Here is a 21,209-nt window from a genome sequence, read left to right on the forward strand (position 1 = left end):
CCATGGCTCCGAGCGGGTTTTGACCCTGATGGTTCTCAAAGGAGCCATGATGTTTAGTACTGATGTAAATTTGGTTTTAAAGCCAAGCCATGCTTCTTCGACTAGTGAGCTCCTGAGCACATCGGACCAATCCAGACTCTCCAGTTCAAGGTTAAAGGCCTCACTTGAGTAGGTTTTGAGGTCCCTAGATATGACTGTTTTGTGACAGTCAAACTTTAGTTTTTGTATTTTGCGGGTACAGAAAATCATAAAATGATCACTGAGCCCACATACAATAACCCCTTTCTTGGAGATTCTGGATTTGTCCGAGGTCAGAATGAGATCAATGACAGTTTGAGTAGAATCACACACTCTTGTGGGTTGGGTAATTAGCTGACTGACACCATGTAGATCACAAAACCGACTAAATGACTTAAACACAGGTGCTTCCTTGCGAAGCATATCCGTATTGCAGTCGCCAATCAGGATTTTCTCTACACATTCCTCCCCAGCTAAGCACCCCTCAAGTATATCATAGAACCCATTCTGATCGGGCGGTCTATAGACGGTGCCAACTAATACTGATTTAGCATTTTTGAAAATTAATTCAACCCACACAGTTTCAATTTCATCATGCTGTAAGTCAGTACGAGTAACATATTCAGTGTCTTTGTGAATATACATGCACACGCCACCGCCATGCCTGTTTCTGTCGTTCCTAATGATAGTATAATTCTCTATTTCTATCTCTGGGTCCCTGGTGGACTCGTCCAGCTTTGTTTCAGAGAAACTTAGGATGTTTACCTTACCGCTTTGGAATACTTGTCTCACCTCAGCCAGTTTGGGTCCAAGGCTGTTGATGTTCAGGTGAAACAAATGGATTCCTTTGACGCTGGCAATACTGTTAATGTCCTCCATGTTAAAATAGGGAGGTCCATTGTTGATGTCTGGTGGAATGTGGTGGAATGTGGTGAATGTGTGGTGAATGTGTGGGCTGAGGTGTGAGTGGGGAGGTGGAATGTGGTGAATGTGTGGTGAATGTGTGGGCTGAGGTGTGAGTGGGGAGGTGGAATGTGGTGAATGTGTGGAATGTGGTGGAATGTGGTGGGGGGCGCCGTTTAACCAGGTAATGTCTGTAGCCAGATCCATCCTTAAGGTGGCCGTGTTGACTGTAGACAGTGATACTGGGTCCTCGGCTGGGGTGGGGATGGGGGAGGGTGGCGGTCCATTGTCCTCAGTGGCCCTGGATTGACTGGGGGTGTGGGGGAGGGGGGGATGTTCCTCGATGATCGCTGCCGTTGGGTCGGTCCCAGCAAACAGGACGCCTGCAGCGGTATCCCGCGTCGATCTTGAAGTTGCGTCCATGGTCCATTCCGTGGTGGAGGCGGCGCTCTGGAGGGCGTGGAAGCCGTGGCGCGTAGCGATGGAAACGGTCGCTGTTTGCGGAAGCAACTGTTGCTGCTGTAAGTGCAGTCTCGCTTGTGAACGAGTAATCGGTCCAGGGTTGAAATGGATATCTCCCGACAGTAGCAAGCAAAGAATAATCACAGTTCTGCGATCCATTTTGCCAGACGGGGGCTTGTACTTGCGACTCGGGTCTGCTGTTAACAATGCGTGGATCGCCGCCGATCCAAAAGAAATGTGTTTACATTCCAAACCATCCAGGAGGAAAAAATCGCTATGAAACTCCTCCGCTACGTCTCCATAACGTTCCATCTCTTCTTGGTGTAAATTCCATGTTGAATCAAAGTATGCGTCCGTAATCCATAGGATGCAGAAGAGGTAAAACGCGGAAAAAGTTGTGAACATAGCTACCGGTATGCGTTGCCTTGGCTGGAGAGAGCTCCTGGGAATGCGACTGTTCAGGTCGAGTGCCGAGGTTGTACTGGAGGGCACATGGGTGAGACATGGACCTGAAGGTTATCACTGCCTGAGGGTGGAGGGCACATGGGTGAGACATGGACCTGTCTTATCACTAGGGCTGACCTCGATTAGTCGAATAGTCGACTAATCGATCGGAACGGGGCTCAGTCGACTGACCACCTCTTAGTCGACTGAGCAACAAAAAAAAAAAAAATTGTATATAAAAATACAATATTTACAAAAATATACAAAAATATTGTATTATTCCACTGGGGGACATAAACACATTTGAACATTCTGACTGTTCAAATCTCCAATGTGCATGTGGAGTGTGTCTGCCTGTGTGGCAATGTGCCACTGCCTGTGACTTGAATCGCACAGTGCGCTGGCCTGATAGACTCCAGAATCTCAATCTCACCTGCTGTGCTCAATCTGGCTAATGACAAGCCTCTCAGTTGTTTTTTGAGTGGTGCAACCACTCCTACATCCAGCAATGTCCGTGTACCTAGGTAGGTAGGTACCTGTATGTGTACCTGTATGTATGTATAAGTGAGCACGAGTATGTTACTTATTTATACCAGTAGCAGTAGGGGGCACCAGAGTACAGAGAAGAAATTGGAACGATACAGAGAAGAAATTGGAACGATACAGAGAAGAAATTGGAACGATACAGAGAAGAAATTGGAACGATACAAATTGGAATGATACAGAGAACCAATAGACGGGAGTTGCACCACTCGGTTCACACTGGTGTGATTTTCTTTTTCGCACTGTGCGATTCAAGTCACAGGCAGTGGCACATTGCCACACAGGCAGACACACTCCACATGCACATTGGAGATTTGAACAGTCAGAATGTTCAAATGTGTTTATGTCCCCCACAGACCTAGTGGAATAATACAATATTTTTGTATATTTTTGTAAATATTGTATTTTTATATACAATTTTTTGGGGCAAAAAAGAAGAAAAAAATGTTTTTTTTCTTCTTTTTTTTTGCTCAGTCGACTATTAGTCGACTAACAGCAAATGTATTCATCTATCAGTCGACTATACAAATCCTTAGTCGGGGACAGCCCTACTTATCACTGCCTGAGGGTGGAGGGCACATGGGTGAGACATGGACCTGAAGGTTATCACTGCCTGAGGGTGGAGGGCACATGGGTGAGACATGGACCTGAAGGTTATCACTGCCTGAGGGTGGAGGGCACATGGGTGAGACATGGACCTGAAGGACAATTATGGATTAACCGTGTTCTTACCTGAATCTGATGTTATCCAATAACAAGTGGTAGAGACGAAACATTATAACTTCAAACTGAGCCAACGAAGCTCTGACCGTGCTCGTTGGGTCAGACGATACATCGTTTATTTTAATCACAACGTCTAAGGCTATGTTTACAATGGTAGCCCACATCCGATTTTGGGATTATACTGCAGATTGTAATCAAAACAAAGAAAAACTAAAACGCATGGAAACAATGTTTTGTGAATCAGATTTTAACTACATTCTGAGTTTTTATGACTTAAATGGAGCTTCTAAAGAAGTCTGGAGACTCAGACACTAAAGCCTGATTTATACCTTGTGACAAATGCACATTATATTATTATTATCTGCTTTTTCCAATGTGTGTGATTGTATACGTGTGATATGAATACATGCGAAACCCTGTGATATGCGCACTTCCAATTCATGTGGGAGGTAATGGTCCTGATTAGCGTGACAGTGATTGCTGCCACACGCCACTTGACAAATAGAGGGTGTGGTGCAGGAAGAAGGGAGACCTGTGTACTAGTGTGAACGGGTGTGAGGAGGAGATCTCAGAGGCGCCAGCGTCTGTCTTTAGTGTTAAAGTTACAATAACTAACTACTAGCAACCTGCAGCCTAAACAGACAAACTGTCGAGCTCAGCCAAGCACGGAGTAAGCGGCCGTGTTGGGACGCTGGGGAGACTGTGTCGTCGGCGCTGGATCCGTGAATGAACTGCCGGTCAACGAGGAGCATCGCGGGTGAGATAAATCAGTGTTCTGTTGGATATCAATGGATTAACTTGCGCTTCATACGGATCTGAGGAACTATACTGTGGGAGCATACTGAGAGGAGGACGGTCGCGGGCCTGTTCGTGATTCAGAGCGCCCGCCTCGCGTGACGAACTTGTTTTGTTTGACTTTGTTGGGTTGATTGGGGAATTGAGTGTTGGTTTGTTTGTTTCATTGTCTGTTTATTATTTTGGTATAGTGTGTACAAGTGTGTTGTATTGCCCAATTGATTTATTTAGTCATTAAATATGTGAGTTTCATTGAGCTAAAAACCTGCCGATCCCGTCTTTTTCCTTTAGTTAATGGTTTTCTTTTCTAAACAAAAGGGCGATTGTTACAACCTTGTGTCATACACACAGACTGTAAAAAGAAGTCATACAATAGACTCAGAATGGGTTACTCACGACTTATGCATAATAATGTCACTTACGTTGACACGAAACCGTTGCACAACTTCTAAATACACAAATCCAATCTGGTCACTTGCAATGATGGCCAAAATAGGACTGAAGTGGTTAGTAATATCTAAATCTACAAAGTTAAAGTATTGAAAATTGGAAATACTCAAGTAAAGTAAAAAATAGCTAAACATTTTACTCAAGTACAGTACTTCAGCAAATGTACTTAGTTACTTTAATTTACACCACTGAGTCTGAACAAAGCCTACTGTATAAGTAGACAGAGTAGACAGTAGATACGTTTTCAAAGATTGTATAGTGCCGTTGCATTTGATTTGCGTGTGTGTGTGTGTGTGTGTGTGTGTGTGTGTGTGTGTGTGTGTGTGTGTGTATGCATACCGCATGTGTGTGTGTGTGTGTGTGTGTGTGTGTGTGTGTGTGTGTGTGTGTGTGTGTGTGTGTGTGTGAGAGAGAGAGAGTGCATACCCGCAGTGAGTAGTATGTTGCGTGCCGTAGGGTGCCAAGTGATGATGCCAACACGTTTGGAGTGTCCCTCCAGGACCACGATGGGCTCTGTGACAGGACGACTCAGGAGATTGTCTGGGATCTGCCACACCTAGCAGGACACACAGAACACTGTTACAGTACACACTCTGCCACACCTAGCAGGACACACAGAACACTGTTACAGTACACACTCTGCCACACCTAGCAGGACACACAGAACACTGTTACAGTACACACTGGGAAATGGTCATCCATTTATCCAAGTTGCTACAAAGATTGTGCACTACATTCACCCATTCACACAAACATTCATACACCGATGGCAGAGGAAACCATGCAAGGCATGACCTGCACATCGGGAGCAATTACAGGTTCAACTTCAGAGTCTTGCTCAAGGACACTTTGACACTAACTCTGGGGGAGCCCGGGATCGAACTGGGAACCTTGTGGTTCCCATCCGGCCGCTCTGCCGGCCAATGAGCGACTCGCCCACAGATGACCAAGTGTGTGTGTGTGTGTGTGTGTGTGTGTGTGTGTGTGTGACAGGGGATCAAACGGTTTAATGAGCAAATACAAATGTTACATAGAACGTGCTCATGCTCATTTACATGGATTACAGACGTACACACACAGAGACTTGGCATTTTAGTTACGAGTTACTTTGTAGATTTGATACATTTCGGCATCTGAAAATGACGCATTGTGAGCTTGTAGATCTATTTTCAAAAGATTCATATATATTTGAAAACTTGAAATGGGACAATCTGCACAATGAGTACTTTTACTTTAGGGATTTAAGTACATTTTGAAGTCAATACTTTTGTACTTCTACTCAAGGCTTACATTTTGTATTCCGAACTGAGTATTTCTATCTAAGTAGAAAGTCTCATTACTTTTTCCACCACTGTACATTTCTAAATAGTGCACGTGAGTGTGCCCTGGGGGTTCGCACAGTCAACACAGGCCACACGCGCTGCTCTGGCCTCGCCTGGCACTGTCCCGCACATAAACACATTCTAAAGATAGCCATCTTCAACCTGATTTATACTTCGTCATATGGTGGCGGCGCGCGTGCCGAAAATAGGCAATCCGAAAGTTCACGCTGTGTTGCGAGATTATGGATTGGCTATTTTTGGTCCACAGCATCATCGTGCGACGGCCCATAAACTACTAGGCTTTGGACGGAGATTAATCCACCTCTGTGAAGCGAAGCCGCCTGCCATGGTGCTGCTAACGGCTACAGTGCCATTCCAGCACAGCTGCAAGCTACTGTACCGTCCACTTATAGCATGCTGTATACTGTATATATATATATATATATATATATACACACACATGTAAAAATGAAAGTACACACCGTTGTTCTACCACATACACTAGCCTTTTTATAATTGTTCCAGTCAGGTTGTTTAAAGTCTGGCTATACAAGTCGGCGCTGTCAGGCCACACATTTGTAACAATGAGTGACATGCATTAATAAAACTAGTATGTGTCTTTAAATGCTATTATGCAAAATTCATACTCAAACACGCTCGTGCACACACACACACACACACACACACACACACACACACACACACACACACACACACACACACACACACACACACACACACACACACACACACACACACACACACACACACACACACACACACACACACACACACACACACACACACACACACACACACAAAATATCCCTGTATCTTCAAAGGGTACAAATACTAACTACCGGTAAATACCAACTAGTTATTACTATACAGCCCATGGCAGCAGCCCTATTACTAGGCTATTAGTCCTCCATTGTAACAGGGCGGATTAAATGTACTATCATTGATTATTGGTCATAACAAGGCTGATGATGGAAAAATCACACCCGTGTGAAGTGAGTGGTGCAACTCCGTGTGGGGGTGGGGTGGGGGGGGGAGGCGGAAGTTCCAGACCCACAGGAATGCACCCAGGGTGCCGGCCCGATTCCGGCGAGCCGCCCCATGTCCGAAACGGTTGAGAAATGACAGTTACCATGTGGGGGTCCTTCTACTGTACCCTCTGCTGTACTGTCACTGTACTGACCCACAGGAACGCACCCAAGGTGCCGGCCCGATTCCGGCGAGCCGCCCCGCGTACGAAACGGTTGAGAAATGACAGAGTTACCGTGTGGGGGTCCCTCTACTGTACCCTCTACTGTACAGTGACAGTACTGTACTGTCACTGTACTGCACTGGTACACCCGAAATCACCATATATACAGTTAATATGTGCGTGTGTGTTAAGTTGCGCACAGGTGTTGAAAAACAACCATGCTGTTTTCGTGCTCAGACGCACCCACCCACCCAGCCACACACATAGCTCCGTAAGGGAGTGGTTGCACCACTCAAACAAATGTGTGCCGCCCCGGCGCCCAGAATGGCGCCGGGCGGTGGACAACAGGCAGAGAAAGCGAGAGAGACAAAAGAGCGGGAACAAACCTCATGACGTTTCGACGCGTTGTGAGTTTGTAGATTAGCTTAGATTCTGCAAAGATATTTAGTGTAAAGCTAAAACACGAGGGTATAGTTAGACCGATTCACAGAGAGGTGCCCTGGGCGCGGCCATTACTGAGGTGTAATACATGGAGCAGGTGCTCTGTAGACCAGGTGTAGCTAATCAGTGCTGCTGCACTTAATGGTACACCTCAGTAATGGCCGCACCCAGGAAACCCTCTGTGAATCGGTCTATATAGAGGCTTTTCGGGGAACTGGTCAACTAAGTATGGCGTTTAGGTGGTTAAAATCATGCCACGTCTGAAGACAAAACAGCTTTTCACTGCTATATAGATAGAGCACGTCAACGTGACACAGTTTCATACTGAGCCATGCTGGTAGTATGTGAAGGTATGCTGGGTCACAAACAAGATTTTGCACAGACATGCACACACAGGCGGATGCACAGTATGCCGAGGTCTGCTATTGCACTGATTGTCAAGGTGGGGTCTGGGAACCAGAACCCACAGCAGCTCTTGAGAAGTTCCCAGGGGGTGCCCAGCAAAATGACTGAGGAACCAATATATGAACATAGGGGCCACAATCTGCATTCAAAGATTCCTAGAGTCTTTGTCATTGATCGGAGAAAAAAAAAACCCTGCAGAAATGACTAACCAATCAGGAAGTAGACAGGCAAATCGACAAATGACAAAGCTTCTAGGAAAATCTTTGAATGCAGATTGTGGCCCCTATATGTGTCTAAATATTTTGGGGAGCGTTTTACCCATTGCTGGCTGAATGAATACCAAAAGGTCATTCAAGTTTTTAGATATTATTGCTTATAGCTACTTTAAGCGTTACAGTATACTTTGTGTGACAAGTAACAAAAATAGCCAATCTACAAGCTATTTCTGAATTTAAACGACAACGTTTAGATGTCCACACAACTTCATCAGGTTATACATATCAAACATATCATTTCCCAAAAGGAAATGCATATATTTAGTCTGACTAGAAGCAGGGATAAAACATATGTCCCTTCTACAAAATAAATGACCAGAGAGGGAATATCAAAAGCAGAGGCATGGACCCCATGAATTGGCCTGTTATAGTACCACCATGAGTCCGCTTTTTACGTGGCATTTCTTCCTCTGTCTAGTGGTAATGTGTGTGCATAATTTAATGGACATCGCACGCTGTGTTCATTATTTGAGGCATTTTGTTCAAAACTGACAAATCTGCAGAACTTTGGAAGGCAATCTTAGCCAATGGGGATGGAATATGGGGACGCGGAGTGGTCCGTGTTGATCACATGATCACATCACATTTTGCAAAAGTCGGCTTCATGGTGGTGCTATAACAGGCCATTGTGGAAAAATCGGGGCAGAGTCGTTGGCATCCAGTGAGTGTGTGTGCAAAGTTTGGCATCGGCCGCGCCAACAGTGCCGGAGATTAGCTGTAGACACACGGACAGATGGAATGCAAAACATACTCTCTCCCCATGCCTTCGGCCTGGTGGAGTTACTACAGGCCGCCAAATCTTTGTGTGATAGGAACTTTTATTTATTATTATTTATTTATTTTACGTTAACCACTTGAACCCTAGCAATCCTATTCCGAGGGGAACATTAGCCGAAAATAGCCGATCTACAATCTGACAACACCAGCCTCTGCTTTTTTTTGCAAAGAGGTTTGGTTTAGAGGGGGGAAAAGGGCAGACGAGGTGAGGGTTTAAGTGGTTAAAGGTCTGAAAATACAACACATTAAAAGAAAAGATAAGTCAACAAACCAAAGACTTGAATTGACACAACACAACACAGTGCTGTCAAACAAGTCAACAAATATATGAACACCTTTATCTTTTCATCTGTGTTGTCAATAGAATGCTTACGGCCCGGGTCCATTTGAAGCCTATGGGATCATTATTCATTAATACAGTATCACTATCACAGGCTTTTACTGTTTAACCTCCACTGTATAAATGAAGCCTCAAGAAATTAATCCCATGGAGTGTCCATTTCATTCACACACATACAGATACATAGAGAGGGATAGAATTGGACTTTTCCCATCTATTCCCCCAAAATCACTTGACATGATGCAACAGCGACCCCAGCTGGGAAGCTAAAGACATTTCATGCTTGTGTGATTTAGAGACATGTACACACTAAAATTGTCAATTATTCTAAGAATTAAATTAATGGATTGTGTTATGACACACACACACACACACACACACACACACACACACACACACACACACACACACACACACACACACACACACACACACACACACACACACACACACACACACACACACACACACACACACACACACACACAGTGTGATGTGCGGTGTTGAGACGGGTCAGAACCACAGGATTTGCAGGCTCTAATCCCGTGTATAATGAAGGCCAGACAAGATCAGACAAGTGACACTGAATGAGCCGAACGTCATGGAATAGGATGAACACTCACTGAGGGATGGAGAGGAGGAGACACATGGTGACAGACACTCATGTATTGATAGATGGGTTCTTCATCTGCCAGGCGGGCAGGATGAACACACACTGAACTAACTAAGGACCACTGGGCGGGCAATTATCCGAGTCAGCTGCACACCAAATATTTGTCACACTTCACTGTCCCCCTCTTTAGCTATGTCACACACGCGCGCACACAAGCCACTATCTCTGTCTCACTCCCTCTGTCACACAGACATGCACACAAGTAAGGCTGCCATAAAGCAGTGAGAATGTGATATTGATTTGTGGGGCACCAAGGTTAAATGGGACCCCACATTATTAATGTCATCGCCAGAATGTTGTAGCCACTTAAGCCATTAAGTCTTAGATCTGAGGCCGATTCTACGAATGCCTTCTAAACCAGTAGTTACACTTTCAAGATTTTTCAAAAGTGTTGAAAAATAGCAGATACTTTATACAAGCTCTTCGTGCCGCACTGCAAGCTTGTACATCTGCTAATATCCAACGCTGAAATCTAATCTAATCTAATCTAAATGTTGTTTAGACCAGTGATTCTCAAGCATCTTCATGTCAAGGACCCCAAAATTCATAATGATATTGTCCAAGTATCGCCGTAACCCCATCTGAAAGTGTGCCAGATTTGTGTTTTTAAATGAAAGTACAATTTTTGATATTTGCACTTTACTTGAGTAATTCCAATTTCCAGATTTTCATTACAAAACATACATTAACCACTACAGCCCTATACATTTTGGCCATTTGAAAATAGCTAATCTACAAGCCCACAATGCGCTGCGATGCGATGCATTGTGGGCTGCTATTCTTTTAAGAGCTGCTATTTTCAAAAGATTTTTATACATTTGAAAACGTGTAAAATGGAACATTATGTAGTACTTTCTACTTTTGGTATACGAATACTTTTGTACTTTTACTCAAGTACATTTAGAATTCTGGACATTTACTTGTAAGTAACAGAGTATTTCTAGTACATTGCAGTATTGATACTTTTACTAAGTAAAACATGAAGTACTTTTTCCACCACTGTGTTAATCACATCTACTGGGACGTTCTCTGGCACTGATTTTGGAGGTAGTCCTACCATAGCAGTGGTGTCCTCGGAGCCGCTGGCTATGATGTTGTCATTGTGAGGGCACCAGTCGATATCAAGGACAGGCCCAGAGTGGCCCGTCACCAGCGGGTAGTTCTTATCCACGCGACCTGTCTGCAACACACAGCACAAACAACACTCTGTGTTAGATACCGTGTACATTATCTTGCACTGGCATTACTACCAAGTCTCATGACAAAGTGAAAACTCACAGTATATGCCAGGGCTATAAGCTACAAATATATATTGGCATTGGTATCAGTATTAATATTAGTATTAGTAATCAATAACCATACCGTAGATATTAGTTGGTACTGAAAATAGCAGTGTTGGGAAAATTTGTCCATTTGTACACTCAGAGAGTTACAGACCCATAAGGGTCCATTTGGTTACAAACTATGATTTAGCTGGGGACCCCCTGGAACTCCCTCAAGGACCCCTGGGGGTCCCCGGACCCCACTTTGGGAACCACTGGTTTAAGGGATAGAGAGCAGTCGCTCCCCAGATGACCAGATGAGAGATCTGGATGGTTCATAATATTGTGGCCCGAAACCATGCAAGTTTTATGAACCAACAGTATTTTTAAATCAATTGTTTAACTGAAGAAAATGATGGCACATCAATTGTTTATTTGTTCAATGCATTTGCTTAGTGTTTGTATTGGACCATTAGTCCTCTGATACGCTTATGTGGATTTGTGTATCTTATCCTATTAGTTGTTTTCCATAATGAGTTAGTGGGAACGTGTAGTTAATATTCAACTGATGGTGGTGTCACATACAGGCTATTTTATCTATGAACACACTCCCACACGCACACACGCATGCAAACACATTTGTATTATTATACTAGTGAGGACATCAGCATTTCACGGCAGTAATTTTCTGAATGCCATTTATTTTTTGTTGTTATTTTTAACCCTAAACCTAAAGCCTAAAAACAGCTGATCACTCACAACATAGATTGGCTATTTTCGGTGCACGACACCGGCGTGCAACTAAGAATAAATCAACCATAACTCAAACCCCAACCTCTGAACCTAACCCTAACCCCATACATAGCTGAATCTGTTCCTAGTGAGGACCAGGAAATTGCTCCTCGATCACAATGTCTATTTCTCAAATTCTATTACCGGTATATACTTTTGGCAAGTATAGTAAAGAAGGTTATTATAGTTAACGAGAAATAACATAAAAAAACCCAAAAAATTACTTTTTCGTTAACTGAACTAAATAAAAACTATAATAATAATAACAAAGTAATAAGTCAATAAGTCATTGAAACTGTAACGTGTTTCCAAAACAAAAAAAAATAAACTAATTCATACTAACTGAATTAGAAAAAAAGTCAAAATTAACTATAAATGACAAATCTGTGACACACACACACACACACACACACACACACACCAGAGGTGTGTATTTATAGCTTAGTGACGGGTCGTTGAAAGGGGAGTTTTTCTTGTGGCCCATTGGGGAGCTGGTGCAGCGGCGCTAGAGCCCAGGCTGCTGCCTGCTGGGTATTAATAGTCTGTCTGTTCACAAGGCCCTCCAATATATTATGTCCAACTGTCTGTCTGTCTGTCTGTCTGTCTGCTCAGCTAACCTGCCCTTTACTATCGCCAGTGGTGGAAAAGTACAAAAAATATATATTTAAGTAAAAGTAGCAATACTGCAATGTAGAAATACTCTGTTACAAATAGAAGTCCCGTATAATCATTTTACTTGAGTAAAGTTAAAAATGTATAACATTTTAAAATATAATATATTTATAATATATTGAAATACTGTAGCAGATGAGTCACAATCCATGGTCGCTTGGTTTACTTATTTTCTTTATTATTTGTGTTGTGTTGGATAATGTTGTTCTTTTTGTACAACCGGGCGCATAGGCCGACACCATTCCTTTACTCATGTACCTGTCAAATTGGAAAAGGATACTATTTTTAATATATTGTGGCAGTGGTGGAAAGTACATTTACTATATTGCACCAATTCTGCCTGCTGTTACAGTCACATTACACAACTCTTCTGACCTTAATGAACCCATCCCACTGTAGATGTAACACTAAAAGGATTTAACTTTAACGTTAACTTTAGTGTTTTTGCACCTTAATTCCATGTACAACTCACTTAAAAAAATCGTATTGCTTTTTTCTCGCACCTTAACTAATACGTATAAGCTATGCACCCACCTTTATATTTTATCTCAGGTACTATGTGTAAATATGCAGGTATTTTTTGTTTCTTGTTTGATCTCCTTTCCCACTCCCCCCCCCCCCTTCTTCTTCTTCCCCCCTTTCTTTTTTCTATGAAAATAACAACACAATGGGAACTATGCACAAAACGGAATTTCACTCACTTTTTTACCTTGTAAACCTGTGATGTGACAAGAAATCTGATTCTGATTCTGTGAGGCTCAGCAACTGTGTAACATTCATTTCAGTAGGTTTTTGTTTTCTTTCTCTGACACCAGTTGTCATTACAGCCTAAGTCTATGTAAGTATCACTCAAGAATGAATGCTGCAGTGTCCTACAGTATGTGCCCATGGATAATTTGGAACTCAACAAGTTTCAGAAACTGTATTCATTAACTGTAAAATAAAATCACACCCGTGTGAACTGAGTGGTGCAACTTCCCTCTCCCCCTGCCCTTTACCCCTTAACCCTTGGCCTACAATTCACGGAAAAAACGGAATTAATCGAAAAATCTAAACCTCCCGTTAACGGAAAAAACGGAATGACAATCAATATCAGTTATCGCGGGGTCAAAAGAGCAAAAATTAATATTTATTCGCTAATATCACTAATGTTGGATGTAATTTACCAAAAAACGGCCGAAATCCGCGTGATCGTGCGCTATCGTGCACGCGCGCCGTCTCTATGTGCGTCGCTGTAAAATTTTTTTGATATTTTGCGATCTTTTGGGGTTGATTTGAGGATAATTTGACTTAGTTATGAAAAATATAGCATTAGCTTAGCAATCCGGACCAGCCAAGCTATTGACTAGGGTCAAAATAGTACAGGATGTTGTTGATCGTTCAACCGGAAGTGACTTAGGAAGATCCGTCTATTTTAGCCAAAATCAGCATAATGATGCTTTCCCGCCATCTGGTGGCGAATCGAGAGAATACATTTGCAATGAATGAATGGAAAAAAAACATCTCTTCAATCCACCAGATCTTTCTTGTATGTTAAAACGATGAATTAAAAATATGCCAATTTGTTACCCAAACAAAAAAATTGGGACTGGCAGGGCAAGGGTTAAGGACCACTTCACCACTTTTCAACCTATCTTCATATAATAGGTCCTCACTAATAATCATGAAAAAATGGTGCAATTCTTTTCTACTCAGTCTTTCTCATAGGAGGGCTGTGGGCAGTTCAGAAACCGTCTTCCAGTGACATCATCGATGGGGAATACAAGCTAATAGAAACTGCAGGCTTTCTAGTCCTGAAAAGTTGCAATGCGAAAATGGAAGCCATCCTTCTCACGATAATGAAAATCGAAATATTTTTGTAAAAAAAAAATCTTGTTTAAAAAAAGAATCTGCCAAATGATGATGTCACTGGAAGACGGTTTCTAAACTGCCCACAGCCGTCCTATGAGACACATACTGAGTAGAAAAAAATCGTGACATTTTTTCATGATTATTAGTGAGGACCTATTATATGAAGATAGGTTGAAAAGTGGTGAAGTGGTCCTTTAAGGGGTCCATTTGGTTCCATTTGTAGACTCTGACTTCAATGAACACTGAGGACTGTGTACTCAATCTGTTCCTATGAAGCAAGCTCTGCTCCAAAACTACAGATGTCATCCATGAGTGAGCTAGTTAGTTAGTGACTGACACCTCTCTATTGAGAGGCATAACATTTACTTTGCACCCTGTCTGTTACACAGCACATGTTATATGACACAAGCTACACAATGGGTACATGACCAGGGGACATGAGCACACCATTCGATACTATGCCAGGCAGGTGTCTGCAGCCATTGTGTATTTTTAGCCAAAGTTAGGATAATAATTCCTGGGGAAATTTAACATCCAAATGACTCAGCATTACCTAATAGGTCTGCTCTGTCTGGTCCGTTGCTCTTCCCCTAATTGCATTTTTATTTCAGTGACATATGTAATACTCCCCCAGGGTGTCTAAAACTTGGGCTTGTGGCCAAGAGAGGGGACCCATGCTCTTAAAATAGTGCCCTTTGAATAAAGTTGTTTCAAAGTAAACAGCAGTATTTCTAACAGAAATCCAACTAACAGAGCTAACTATGACAGAACTGAGATTTGAATATTCACAATGCTCCAAATGCTGTGGCTATGGGTTTCTTAGAGTTATTGCAGTCCTTTGAGTTTATCAACACAGGTTGTTGGGCCAACACATAAACATGGCCAGTTTGGCCACACTCTGGACTTGGTGATATCTAGGTCTGGATATCACTTTTGAAAGGCCACTATGTGTTGTGTTTTAATCTCTGATCTAGAGAAAAACAATACAGAATATAGGCCTGCCTACTATTAAAAAAAGAAAGAAAGAAGAAAATAAATAGTAACTACTAACTAATTACTTTAACTAATATCTAATAACTTTTCAAATAATTGTAGTGGAGTAAAATACTATATTTGGATCCAAGATGTATATAAAAGTAGTGGAAATAGGAAATACTCAAGTAAAGTAAATTGTAATACATACATTAATAATTTTACCAAGATTACCTTTTTTCACTTGTCATTGGATGATGCAAAAACGATGATTTTTGCAATCCACTTTTTTCTGTGCTGCCAAAGAAAACACAACTTGTTCAAAATTTGACAGCCAGATATTTAACTAAAACTAAGACTAAGACAAATTACTCCAGTTTTTGCTTCACTACATTGGCTCCTGGTTGTTTATTAATTCTATTACTTGTGTTTATAAAGCTCTCAATGGTCTCGCACCTTCCTACCTCTGACTGCCTGCCTAGATATGTCCCAACCCGCCCGCCTCAGGTCCTCCACTACTGGCCTGCTCGATGTGCCTAAAAGAAATGATCACTAAAAAACACGGTGAAGCAGTTTTCTGCTTCTACGGGCCGACGGCGTGGAACAAACTCCCACTATACCTTCAACAGGCAGACATTTTTAAAGCACAGCTCAAGAACTACTTCTATACACTCTTTCTTATACTTGAGCTTTTAAAATCCTTGTTGTTATTCATGTCCTCACTGTATTGACTTATTCACTGCTATTATTTGTTGTTTTATGCCTTTGCTTGTCTTTATTGCTCTGTAAAGCAGAGCTTTGAGCTGCATTTCATGTCATGAAAGTGCTATACAAAGTTTTTTTATTATTATTATAATGATTTAACTAACAATAAACCTTCCTGTGAGCTGTTATTGACCTGCGTCAAAAGCTGGTTGACGTCTGACAGCCACAAGAAGGAAATATTATTTGTAACCCTGTGTGCCTACAAAGGAAATCTAAAACTGACCTGGATTAAAAATGTCATGTATTTCATATATAGTGTTCCTGTGCTCACTTTCTGCCCTCAGTCCTGTATGATGGAAACGTGATGCTGGCAGGGTGGGGGAGGGTGGACAGGGAACACTGAGTCCTAAAGCCGTCTGGAGTCTATCATACAGACAGGCAGGGAAACCCTTACATGAACAAAGTATATCACATACAAAGTCATCTCAAAGATATCATCTGGTTACATTTGTACACACTCTGAGATACAAACGGATACATTAAAAGGTCAGGATTTTGCTGTGTACATATACAGAACAGTCTGTCTTGTCTGTGTGTCTGTCCATTTGAGCACGGAATGTCCGTGACATCATGTTGACATCATCAGACGTCATCATTATGATGAAAGGCACCGCTCACTTCACACAAGTGTGATTTTTGAGGGGCTGTCCAGCTTTAAGTGTATGTGCTAACACAAACTTTGTCCTACACAAACATTAAATCCCATTGACAATGAATGGACAATTTTGAGTGTTTGTGTAAACAAAACATTGTGAGTTGGGTCCCTGCTTCAACTAAGGGGTCCTTGGCCTGAAGAATGCCATGGCCCCGACATGGATTATGTATTAGGCTTCTGGATATGGGTTCTAAGTCACAGCATTCTTTACACTTCACGCATTGAGCACAAAGTAACATCTGTTTTGGGATCAATCAAAATATGTGATTACCAAATGAGTTACCCGGATAAACTAAATATTAAAAAAATCCCACATGTGAAGTGAGAGGCGCTCTTATCATCATACATCATCATACCTCATTCCGGCCAATCAGAATTTGCGCCCTCACCTTCGTCTTCAACGTTTGTGTTAGGACAAAGTTTGTGTTTACACACACACACTTAAAGCTGAACATAGGTCCTCAAAAACCACACTGTGTGAAGTGAGGTGTACATCATTCCTCCAAAAAGTGTGTTATTGTAACAATTTACAATTACAATTCACAATTTAGGCATTTAGGAGACGCTCTTAGTCTTAATCCAGAGCGATTTACATTAAGCAGGACCAAAAAGCATGGTAATACTGTACATCACATACATAAAAAGTACAGTAGTTATCATGAATCATACATAAGCTAAGAACGTAAGTAGTGGAATATCTATATAGTGGAACTATGCAAGTATTCTTTATAGTGCTATGTCTACATACAAATGCTATAAGTCTACATAAAATGCTATCTAAGTCTAAAAATGTCAAACCATAGACTTGGCTGAAACAGGTGCCAGCGACATTATTTTCACCATGTCACTTTTTGCACTTTTTTGAGAGGCGCTAGCCCCTCCTATGCCCAGCTTTGTTTGTGATGATTTGATTGGCCAGCGTTGTGTGTTTGTGTGTACCACATAGTGACGATTTGATTTGCTGAGCACGGAGTGTGATCATGTATGATGATGTATGACGATAAGAGCGCCCCTCACTTCAGTGTGTAAGTACTATAGTAATGTTACAATGTTTGCATCCAAAGGTTCATACTTCCCCTTCTTCTTGTTTATGTACACTCTCAGAGTTAAATGAAAACTGAGGGTTTTATTGTGTGCTTGGTCGTGCAACAATGCAACATGCTTTGAGCGGCTATTGAACCCTACTCACCTTAATGACAGGTATCACCAGGAACGCCCCTCCTCCACTCGATTCCACGATAACCGCCAGGAACTTGGGGTTGACGGCGCAGAACGTGCTGTCCCACGTCACCTTGGATACGCGGATGTCGTCGTACATCTGCTCGGCCTTGACACTCTGGCCGAAGACATGCCGGAACTTACTCTGCCGTACAATGCTGCGACTCATCGCTGTGTTGATCACAGAACACATGGAAGCAGAAAAACAAGACAGGTCATAAAGGGAAGCAAGGCAGGACCAATTGAGAGCTGAGTGGCCAAACAATAGTGAAAGAAGGGCGAGGTGAGGAATGATAAATAAAAAGATTGGGGGAAACAGTCTGTACTATACAGGATTAGGACAATCATATCTGATAAAAAAAACAGTGGAAGCATAGTTCCACACATTACAAATTCAGACACATCTTTCGGTACGAAACATTGAACACTAGTCTCCTCTTATGGTTTGCACTGAGGATAAGATGTTAATCAAATTCAGTCTGACACCATTCAAGTTCAAGCTGCTTTGAATATTGATTATAACGGAGTAGGCATGTAACGATTACAAATTTTAAATCGATTCAAACTGGTGACAATTTTAATTAATTAATTTTAATTTTAATCGTGATGCAAACAGGAAAGGAAAGGTACTATGTTTACCCAGGGTAACTGGACTAAGCTCAAGAACTTGTTTACAGCCAGGCCCTGCTCATAGAACATTTCATGGTAGGGGTTCAATGCCTTCAGCGGTGGTAATTTTAACGTGCCGGTCCGGGGATACGAACTAGCGACCTTCCGATATCAAGACTGCTCCGCAAACCGTTCGGCCACCGCTGGCTAACAGCAGAGGGTGTGTAAAAAAAGAGAATGAAATACAGGCTCTTTGTAAGAGAATTGATTTTAAAAAAAGAGAAAGAAAATAGTGGATTTGTGTAAGAAATCTTTTTTGAGTCATTTGTCTGGTAAATAGAATTGCGTAATAAAATCGTGTTTAAAAAACGATTTTGTTATTCATCTCTATTTTTGGGTGCAGCCCAATCCAACCTCAATCGACTTCCAATCCAGTGTAAAAATGTAGTTTTGAAAACAGCACGCATGCACGCACGCACGCACGCACGCACGCACGCAACACACACACACACACAATACATACTGTATATATCGTACTATACAGTATGGTCCTTTAGGTCTGGCGCGCGTCACTTGAACCATAGAGCACCTATTCTGGGGGCGAACATTTAGCATAAATAGCAGGTCTACAAGCTCAGAATGTGTGACGATTGTGATGCATTGTGAGCTTAGATACCGGTAGGCTATATTCAGCAAAGAGATTTGGTGTAGACCAGGTGTTCTAAACCTTTCTGGATCAGGGCCAAATTAAAATATTGAAATTATTTGCTGCCCACCCATCTGACCACTGCTGTTGAATATCTCTTTTCTCCCCCCCAGGTTAAAAGAACAAAATACAAAGACGTTCATCATATAATTTAATTTAAAATCATAGTGTTTCTGCAATTTCCCCACTTCCACCATACCCTTACCAGTGGTCTCCAGCCCACAGGTTGAGAATCAGTGGTGTGTAGACGAAGGACAAAAGGAGCAGCTCCTTCCAAATTATGTTATTATGCAGGACCGAAACGTTGATTTAATAAAGAACATCCCTTTTGTCAGTTCCAGACAGTGTGCAGGATATTTTTCTTTGATTTGATCATTGATCCCTTTCTGAACATTATGCAGGTCTTGCAGGATAGTAAAACTCTTAAACTTAGTTTTTGTTAAAATTTTGTTTATTTTCTTTGCTGCTGGACATCTTTAGGGTAACTCTGAATTTTGAGACGTCGTGTCTACTTTTGCTGTGTCATTATTATGTTCCCCGAGGATACAGAATGAGTAGTCGAGCTGTGCTAATTACTTTTAATACATTTCTGTAACAAAGTAACACATTTCACAGCCATGTCTGATACTGGTCTATAGTCATTTTGTTCCACTATGGATCTAGTCATATGTTTTGCAATAGATACCCTATTGAAAAGCTATTATTAATATGTGAGGTGAATTGTTTTAACTCTACTGTGCTATTACAGTGGGTTGTTTTGTTGTTCCTGTCATCTTGCTGTTATGTTGTTGTCCCCGGCAACAGGCCAGAGGGGCTATAAGCCTCGAGAAAAAAAAGAGAAGAAAATACACAGGAGGCATTCTAGAAGTATGATAGCCATCAGTGAAGATATTATTAATAGCCGATTGTCCCACCAAACACTGTGTGAGAGCCAAATTGCTAAGAGACATAAGACAGAGTGGAAATACACAGACCCAGAATGCAACCTAATGTCACAAACAAAGATGTGGTAACTTTGTTGCACGTTTTCTTAAAACCAAATGGATCAAACGGGGCAACCATTTGTCAAAAAAGCAGGTATACAAGCTCACAACATGTATTGTGAGCTGTATTGTGAGCTTGTAGCAAAGAGAGATATTTGGTGTAGAGGGGGAAAAGGAGTGGGAGAAGTATAGCAGGTATACTGTATGCGCATGCATACAGTGAGTGGCAAATCGAGTGGCAAAGTGAGTTTAACGTTGTTTGACGTTATTAAATGCAATCAGATAGGACTTTTCTGTTTGGATGTACTGTCATGGCCAGAAAGTAGTTTTTTGCCACTCGGTAGGCATTCCCGCATAACTTCCGGGTACGATGATGTCACATGCATACCCTCTATAGAACCTTGGGGAACCCTGGTTGTACCATATAGGAGCCAAAAGCAAAATGCAGTCAACAAAGTATATCTCTCCCAGCTCACTCTACCTCCTAGTTCAAACCAGCCTTGGCTTCAGGAGAGCAGGTGAGTGCCATTACATATAGCCGCTGGAGGCCACCCACAAAGCAACTTAAAAAGAAGTGAGTAGACGGCGACGTTGAAATGATCACAGAAATGTTTTAAAGTTAAATACCCCTTTGAGTGGTTAAATGCTAACAGTGATATTGATGGGATCATGACACCTACGTGATGTGATGTGACACTTCACACACCAAGTGGAATGTGATGTTCACAGTGTACAATTGGTAAACCTATAACATATATGTCTGAAATATGACTTTATGAGAGCACACGGACGTACTGTATGTGTTGACACTAAAAGCCCAAATCAGAAGTAGGCCGGTTCCACTCCCCGAAGGCACTCGATAACCGGGTCAAAACTCCTCTTTTGGAACTGTGGATGACCATAAACCACCTGGCAACCAATCAGAGCAGGTTTCAGCACACCT

At 42.0% G+C, this 21,209-nt stretch overlaps 1 protein-coding gene across 2 annotated transcripts in view; it reads right to left on the reverse strand.

The window, feature by feature from the left end:
* The window catches only part of coro6 (coronin 6), a 37,946-nt gene that overhangs the window by 15,524 nt on the left and 1,213 nt on the right, over positions 1-21,209 (reverse strand). The window contains exons 2-5 of one of the 2 annotated variants that reach the window (XM_083764377.1): positions 21,062-21,207; positions 17,940-18,139; positions 10,839-10,961; positions 4,765-4,894 (exon numbers count right to left, since the gene is read on the reverse strand). In XM_083764377.1, coding sequence (XP_083620503.1) covers positions 4,765-4,894; positions 10,839-10,961; positions 17,940-18,137 — 451 coding nt within the window. In that variant the 5' untranslated portion in view covers positions 18,138-18,139; positions 21,062-21,207. The remainder of the gene's footprint in view (positions 1-4,764; positions 4,895-10,838; positions 10,962-17,939; positions 18,140-21,061; positions 21,208-21,209) is intronic. The other variant, XM_083764376.1, reaches the window with a different exon arrangement.

This window comes from Protomyctophum parallelum, assembly GCF_964188405.1.
Source record: "Protomyctophum parallelum genome assembly, chromosome: 1".
Classification (NCBI taxonomy): Eukaryota; Metazoa; Chordata; class Actinopteri; order Myctophiformes; family Myctophidae; genus Protomyctophum; species Protomyctophum parallelum.